This window comes from Miscanthus floridulus, chromosome 2 (assembly GCF_019320115.1).
Source record: "Miscanthus floridulus cultivar M001 chromosome 2, ASM1932011v1, whole genome shotgun sequence".
NCBI classification, from domain to species: domain Eukaryota; kingdom Viridiplantae; phylum Streptophyta; class Magnoliopsida; order Poales; family Poaceae; genus Miscanthus; species Miscanthus floridulus.
In genome coordinates this window covers 145,989,900-145,998,075 of record NC_089581.1, presented here as the reverse complement: position 1 = coordinate 145,998,075, position 8,176 = coordinate 145,989,900, and the positions used below count along the sequence as shown (strand labels likewise).

Sequence of the window (8,176 nt, the reverse complement as noted above, 5' to 3'; positions counted from 1 at the left end):
TAAAAAAGGTTTGTAAAACGAGCTCTGCTCGCTGATGCACCGGGATGCAGGCATGCAGCCGAGTTTGTGTGCGGAGGCCGGAATCAGGGAGGGATGGCGGCTGCGTCTAGCACCCCCACGCCACGCGCCCACGCTTGACTGTGCAGAGGCACGGCTGGTTCCCCCGTTCACAGTCACAGCGTTGGTCCTATGAGGCCTAACACTGTCTCCAACATCGTACGTATAAAGCGACTCATACTCAAAATACATGGTGCACAGTGTTTTAGCGGTAAAGACACGCTCCAATGGAGTAGATAATCGCATGACCCATTTTGCGTCCGAGGCGACGCGAAACGTAAATAAGCGTCATCTCTCCGTCTCTTTGCGTCTCCACGCAACGCCAGACCCTCCACCACGACCGGAGCCGGCTCAACGCGGCAGCCGCGTGGCTGCTCCGCCTCGCCGCGGCCAGCATCGAGGGGGGCACGCGACACGAAGAACCTGCTCCGGCGTCGAGTTGCACGCCGTGCCGCCGCCGCCGCGGTACGACTAGAAGGAGAAGACGCGGGCGGCCCCAGATCCGCGCCGCGCCTCCACCGCCGCCGAACGGGGACGGCCCGCGCTTGCTCCAGAAGCCGTCGGTCACGCCTGCTCCAGAAGCGGCGGCCGCAGGAGCACTTGAGCAGGGAGTCCCTGGCGCCGGCGGCCGTGAGCTGCTGCTGGTCCGGGTTGGCTGGCGTAATCTCGGCCTGCTGCTACTCGGCCCTCGCCGCCGCCTGAGCAGGCGCGTCGGGGTGGGGGAGGGCCACCGCCGGGGTGGTGAGGGCGCCGCAGGGGTGGGGGAGGGCCACCATGGCCGGGTGCCTTGCCTGCTCGCAGGCGCGAGATGAGGGAGGCGTGCTGCCCGCGGACGACGGCGGCGAGGCGGGCCCACGACGGGGAGCGGCCGACGCGGCCAGGCGGGACCACGGCGGGGCGTGGGCGTGGCCTGCGCTGCTAGGCGGGGCACGGGAGAAGGAAGGGGAATGGCGGAGGCGAAGTCACAGACCTTGAAGAGGAAAGGGAGGTCGCCGCCCCATCTCGCGGCGACGTCACGGCCGAGCGCGGCGGGGTTGAGGGCGACCCAGTCGCGGAGCGAGACGTCAGGCGCCAGTGAGGAGGGCGCGGCGGGGTGCGTGCCCATCCAGAGCTCAGCGCAGGGCCGTCCGTCCCCGTCCCCGCCTCCATCGCCCATCCAGAGCTCGGCGCAGCGCAGTGAGAGGAGGCCCGGGAGCGGCAACGCGGGCATCGTCAGCGGGACGACCTGGTGGTCGTCGGTGGGCGCGACGCGGAGGCCCAGCCGCTCCAGCAGCGCGGCCGCGGGGGCGAGTGAGGCCGTTGACGACGCCATTCCGTTTCCGGCCCTCTTGGCTGTTGGAGAAGGCAAGTTTTGGATCCGTGACCCATTCCTTGTGCGTGACCCAAACTATGGAATAGGTGCCGCGTTTAGGTTCTCGTTGTTGGACACAGTCTAAGCCACCAGCCCACCACCCCCAGGGGGCATTCGCGGTCGACCATCGACGCCGACAAGCGCCCTGTTCGCTTGGGCTTGTTTGGCTGATAAGCCATGGCTGAAAGTACTGTTGACTGATTTGGTGTGAGAGAAAAATACCGTTCGTTGACTAAAAAATATAATTTATAAGTTAAACAAGCCAAAACAAACCGGACGAAGAAAAAGGCTTTGCGGAATCCACAAAATAGCACCGATTGCAGTCCCAACTGCTCACTCCTAAACGCACGCGCCTTCAGTTGTTACGCCAAACAACTCGCGCATGCTCTCGTCGGCGAGAAGCGCTGCTACGCGTGAACCAAAACATCTGTCGATCAATTCCAGGCAAGCAGGGAAGAGGTGCCCTAACTGCGCCCGTTGACGTCATGTCCTAATAAAGCAAGGCTGCACGGCGTGGGCAGCCCGGCAGCACTTGGTCACGCTGCACATGTGAGCAACAATAGGGGTAAGTAGGGGAATGATCATCAACATATTAATCATAGGCCATAGATTCTTACTGTAAGGATCCAAAATACACCTCATAGTTAGCCAATGGTGGGTGCTACATGCAGTGCAAGCAGCCTCCATACAGAGCCCCGTCTTGGACGACTGGCTACTGCGCATGGATGCCAAGTTTCGCATGCTATTATAGGTTTAGGTTATACTAGATATGATAACTGATGGCATGGATAGAATATCAGGAGGGCACACAACACATATACCCTGTGCCACTAAGTTCTAGCTACTTCATGGGTTGGTCACGCTTTGGCTCTTGCTGTCGATGGTCATCCCACTGACCTGAAGACGAAGACGATCCAACCTTGCTGAAAACCCTGCCGCCAAAGAGCTCCTTCCCGATCCTCGCTTTGAAGGGGAACTGCTTCTTGAAGCGGTTGCGGAACAATGAGCTGCCGCCGCGTCTCGGCACGATAGCAGAATGGTTCCTCTTCAAGCCACGATCGCTGCAATGAGGGTTTGCGCTGCTGCTACTCCCACCAGCACCACTGCCCAACGAAAGGTTCCTGCTGCGAGCAGACCGGAGGGCTACATGCAGAGGTTCTGAGAATGACACATGCCCTTCGTCTTCAGTGGCTCGCGTGCACAGTGGGCAGGGTGGATCATGGACTTCTGTCTTGGGAGTGCTTTCCTCCAAGCAATCCGCGTGGAAGGCATGTCGGCAAGCAAGAACTGCTGCTACTGGCATGTCGGCGTTTCGAACAATCCGGTTTGAGGTCCAGGGTGATTTCTGGGGCAGGTATCTCTCGCACAGCCCACACTTCAGGAACCTCACTGAGCTTGTGGGAGATCTCTGGGACTCAATACTGATATGATCTGAAATGTCAATGGCATCTCCATCGTATCCAAAATCATAACTGCTGGCATTGCTCCATCTGAACCCTTCCCTTCTTGAGCTTGTGTTCGGTTCAGGTGAAGCCTCCATCTTCCCAAGTTCATTCAGTGCATTATGAAACTTGAGCTCTGGACTCGCCAAGCTGCGACGCCACAGAGGAGAAGCCCGGCTGTCATCACTCGGTGTCGCTCGCCCGGCATTACTAACCTCAAGCATCCTGCACGCTTCTGATTCTGACACAGGATTCCGGAAGACAAGTGGGTAGACTGGTTTAGACATGAAAGACCGCCTGCCCATATGGTTGCGAGGTAGATATGGGGCTGGTTGTTTACTAGACGACGCTAGCTGGCTTGATTCCGAAAATGGGGATGCAGAACTGAAACTGCTTGTGGCAGTCAGTGGTCTCTGCAGCAGATGAACATAAAAGTCAGAATTGTGATAGCAGACTGCAAAAGTATTTATTAGTTGCATTAGATCTATGCCATTTGTCAAAGGAATGTGGAGATAACACATAGAACACGAGAAGTAGCTTACCTCACTTGACTGAGGATAGTCAGAAGTTTCTGGCCTTGATCCTGGTTCAATGAGTAAAGCAACGGTTAATTCAAGAGGAAGATATCAAAGGAATACAAGAAACACATGACTGTCTCAGTTGCTTCTACAATTGTGTAGGAATATAGGAAGTCATGTAGTAATCATGGAGAAGAAAAAATTTGTGGCATAGCAGTATTTGACATGCATACCATTAATGCCAACTCCAATGTTTACAATGAAGAAAATAACATCACCCAGTAGACTCAGTTCAAAGCAAACATTGGTCTCAATATACTTGCCAGTTGTCACGCCTAAGATGATTCCAGTTCCAGATATACTAGTTAAGGCTTCTATTGCTCAATTTGTGCAAAACAGAACAAGGCACAATTAACATGTCCAAAACTATACAACTTAGTCCTTTATGGCTAATAGTGCATATAATGTATGAAAAGGTAATACACCCAACCCAATGGGAACATTATAAGCAACAAGAGTGCATGGCCATAAAAGCCCAGTAGGAAATCCCTCTGTTCCAAAATATAGGTCGTTTTAGTTTTGTCCTAAGTCAAACTTCTCTAACTTTGACCAAGTTTATAGAAAAATGCATCAACACCTACATCATCAAATTAGTTTCATTAGATCCACCATGAAACGTCTTGATATTACATTTATTTGGTACCGTAGATGTTAATATATTTTTCTAGAAACTTGGTCAAAGTTAAAGAAGTTTGAGTACAAAATTAAAATGACATACATTTTGGAATGGAGGGACTACATCACAAAGAAGAATACAATGAAAAAAAATAATGAAGTGGCTAAATGAAACAAATTACAAGTTCCCCATTGATTATGCAATGTAAAGCCATGTTTGTATCAAACCAAATTTGTTTTAGAAGTAAATAACAAAAAGCATAAAAGATTCAATAAAGAAGCCTACTCTTATTTGGGCTTAAAGCCTTAAACATTGTTCAACCCGATGAAAAAACCGAACGAGCCATAACCATGTGTAGACCTGATATGACTGAATGCATGCTGAGTAACAGAGCAGAAAATATATGAAAAGAACAACACACAGAATAGAAAAGATTATAAGAAGAGTGTGTAACGATGCAAGTCCAGTAGGAAAAAACTGGTAAATTAAATAGCAGCTATACAAGTGGATAATAAAGAATCAAATTTGTAACTTTACAACTCCCACTGATAATGCAATGGGAATGCATGTTTGTAAAGAATCAAATTTACTTTAGAAGTAGATTAAAAAATTGTAGACGATTGACTAAACGAGGAAGATATCACATTTTTCCAATCGAAATAAATTAGCACACTGTGTAAGTCTTTCCAGTGGAAGCCTCAATTTCAGTCCAACTCATAAGTCACAATTCTATGAAGAGATAACCATATACGAAAACAGTAAAAAAAATAGTTCGCTGCTGAGCTAACTTGACCTGCCATATGAAATAAAAAAGTACATACCTCCTGCAGGGGTAGAGAATTCACCAAGATCAAATCTTTGAAGAGAGGGTGTCCAGCGTGGAGCCTGAAGGCTGTCAGCTGGACTCCCAAAGTAAGAAAGTGCTCCATCAGACACGGAATGATGGTGATTGAGGTACTGATCACTGCCAAATGCACTTCTGCTTCCTTTGCTATGGGATGATAGTGATGAAACATAAGGTGGGTGATCATGAGGAGCATCATGAACTCTGTGGGGCAATCCATCCGATGAATAGCGGCAGTCCCATCTCCTTGACGTTGGAGGAGAGAAGCTCGAGTTTATGCGCCAACGAGGCTCAGTGGGATCCATAGAACGATCTCTGCTTGCAGGGTCAGACTTTGTCCCATGTGGCCTAGCGGCCACGCAGCAAAGAGCACCCGTCTTGACTAATTTTGGCAATCACGTGCAGAGACTATTTGCTTATTATGTTTGAAAAGCTTGAGAGGAACAAAGGGAGATTATACACCGATTGGGGAGAAGAAATAGGGTCACCTATGCACATAGAAGCATGTCATTGTTGTCAATCAAGAAGATAAACAGGAAAAAATATCATCTGAAGAAAAGTCTCCTTTTCAGGGGTGATGAACATGCTATTGTCTCCAATCAACAAGGATGCATAACAGTTGAACAACTCCATTCACAGTTAGGCCACACCAAACCCCATCCAGAACACATTATAAAACATATTATTATGCATCAGGTGAACCACTACTGTGCCATAGAGCTTATATATACATCATTCCGTAAAGCTTCTTTTTTTTGTAATATTTCATTGCCACAAGGTTTAGTAATAACTCCCACAAGGCCACAACAAAGTTGCGTGAGTTAATCTCATCAAGTAACACCAACCTAGCTCTAGAGGTGAATAAACAGGAAAGAAATCTACTTGATAATATTTTTCTTCTTCTTGTTCTATTTGCACGTAAATATTTCCATTCCTCTGCGGTCAGTCGGTCACTGATGCCCCTATCCAACAAGAAATCCCCCGTGCAGACTAAGAGCTCGTACTTCAGCTCCCAGTCCAATAAACCACCAAACCAATCCAACTAACTCGCCCAGTAGAGGGCATGGGTGTTGTGGGTGTGCACATGTACACCCATAATTTTTGCAAGAACTCAGGTATCGTGTACGTATATACCTGTGGTCAGATCCGAATACGAATAGCTTACGCTAGGGTTTGGGGTGTTCGGTTGCGCACAGCAGGATGGGAGGAGAAGGGCCGGGCATACCTGGTAGGTGCTCGTCGGCGGCGAAGACCTGGCGAAGGGCGGGGGCACTCGCCCAGTCGTCGCCACGAGGAAAGGAAGGGGAGAGAAAGAGAGGAAAGAAAGGGGAGAGAGGAAGGTGAAGGGGAGAAAGGGAAAAAGGCGAGCAGAGTGAACGCAACGGAAATACTATTCTATTTCCACGGCAGAGGGACGCCGAACGCCCGCGAGGCGATCAGCCATCCAACGACACGCGGACGCGAGCACGGAGAAAGCTCGCGCAGGCCGTCACTCCGTCAGAGACGAAGCCCAGCACACAGCCCACTTCGCTGCCGCTCGCAGCCTGTCCCGGCCCGGGAGTCATGAGCGGTGAGCGCGGCTCCGCGACTCTCCTCCCCAGACGGCCAGACCCCAGTCCCCATGCGGCCATGCCACGCAGCTGCTTGCCGACGGCCGCCGCCCTTCGCGCCGCTTCCCCGCGTGTGGACGCGCAGCTGCTTGCGTGTCCAAGCCCGAGCTGGAGCTGGCGAGTCTGGAGAAGCCGCGGACGCCTCGCCCCGGCCGTTTTAGCGTCGAGCCGCCGACTCTTCCCCCCTTTTCCCCTTTTGCTCGCCGCCGGCCACCTTCGGTTCGCCGGCTAAATTTGCCACGACCATTCACCTCCGTCCAATTACTCTCGCAGCCAGGTGCGCCTTGTCCGTGCGCGTCGTTTGATCCCAGACGCGCCGTCCGTCTCGCCGCCGTGAGCTCCTTCGCCGTGGACAGCACTCTGTGGCGCGTCTCTCTCCCTTCTTTCTCTTGTTCTAGCTTTGCCTTGATGTCCTGGTGCTCATCGGCTCGGCCGTTTCGCGTTTGGTACACACGACTCGCCGGAACATCGCCTCGACCGCCAGTTCGCGCCGCCGCATCCGCCGTCGTCGTCTGCAGCCGTCGCCGCCTCGCCTCCGCTTTGTCCACCGGGGAGAACAAGTCGTGGTGAGCTGCTTGGACGTGTGCTGAACCCTATCTAGGCCGATTAGGGCCGGTAGCGTCGTGTCCGCTGCCGCGCCATCGCGTCGGGCGACGCCGTGCCGCCATGGCCGGTGTTGAGCTCACTCTGAAACCCTAACCGCCCAACCAACCCCTTGGCCGGTTAAACGCACTGCACCCGCGGCTGTGCTGACCTAGGCCTCGTCTGTCAGCCTCAGTGGCTGGATGGACGTGGGTACACATTGTTTTTCCAGCGGTTTTAAGTTTTTTAGAAAATGTTTAATCTGTGCAGTTATGCATAGAAAAATGTAGAAACATTCTAAAAATGTGAAACTTGTTTTGTTAGTTTTGTTATGATGTACTCTGTATGTTAAAAATAATTGTTGGCATAAAACAGTACGATGAAAACTGCATAAATGTTATTAATGGATACGTGTTGTTTATTTTCTGTAGCACAAAAATGCATAAATGTTTATTAATGGACACCTGTTGTTTTGAAAAATCTTACTTTCTTAATTGATTTATGTGTGTCCTATGCCTTTTATTTAATAAATGCTTAAATGGCTTAAATAAATATGTAAATTGTTTTTATGTGTTATCAGCCGTGTTTGTGGACCCTGTAACATGAAAAAAAAACTACTGTTCTTTGGGAAGTTAAATTCTTTCTTAATAAATAAATAATCAACTTGTTGGTTAATAATTAAATGCTTTTTGATAAGTTTAAACCTAGTTGTACCCTGAAGGAACCCAAATTTGTTAACTTTGTTTGCATTCACCAATACACATGTGTGCATCTTTTCATTCATCATATGCTCATGCAACTCATTATGTTAAGCATGCATCATAGCTACATGTAGTGAACGAGTGTGGAAGGTTTCGTTGATCAAGTTCTAGAGGAAGAACATCCGCTAGTGGTAGTGGAAGTTGGGCTTGATATCTGTGGTACTTCAGAAGAGACTGACTACCCTGCTATGTTTCCTCCGGTAGAAGTTGGGTTTGATATCTGTGGTACTTTAGAAGAGCCTGATAATGACTTAATTTTTAGCTAAAACATTGAAAGTAAAGATCCACTTGTAGTAAGCTTTTATTTCAAAGTAACTCCTAATTCTTACTTGGAC

General features: G+C 50.0%; 1 protein-coding gene across 2 annotated transcripts; it reads right to left on the bottom strand.

The window, feature by feature from the left end:
* Nucleotides 1-1,978: 1,978 nt before the first annotated feature.
* LOC136532141 (uncharacterized) lies at nucleotides 1,979-7,217 on the bottom strand. Of its 2 annotated transcripts, XM_066524751.1 has the most exons (5): nucleotides 6,114-7,217; nucleotides 4,866-5,376; nucleotides 3,602-3,703; nucleotides 3,393-3,433; nucleotides 1,979-3,263 (listed from the first exon to the last, which is right to left on the bottom strand). In XM_066524751.1, the coding sequence occupies exons 2-5, from the start codon at nucleotides 5,191-5,193 to the stop codon at nucleotides 2,250-2,252; spliced, it is 1,485 nt and encodes a 494-aa protein (XP_066380848.1). In that variant the 5' UTR covers nucleotides 5,194-5,376; nucleotides 6,114-7,217; the 3' UTR covers nucleotides 1,979-2,249. The 2 variants fall into 2 exon arrangements, with proteins under 2 accessions (XP_066380848.1, XP_066380854.1); XM_066524757.1 differs by lacking the exon at nucleotides 3,602-3,703 and having other exon boundaries at nucleotides 6,114-7,213.
* Nucleotides 7,218-8,176: the final 959 nt, after the last annotated feature.

Bases quoted from the DNA above. Each gene is read 5' to 3' on its own strand.
- LOC136532141 (XM_066524751.1), bottom strand. From the start codon at position 5,193: ATGGATCCCACTGAGCCTCGTTGGCGCATAAACTCGAGCTTCTCTCCT. The intron at 3,704-4,865 runs GTATGTACTTTT...GAATCATCTTAG, and splicing joins ATTCTCTACCCCTGCAGGAG to GCGTGACAACTGGCAAGTAT. The intron at 3,264-3,392 runs GTAAGCTACTTC...CATCTGCTGCAG, and splicing joins ACTATCCTCAGTCAAGTGAG to AGACCACTGACTGCCACAAG.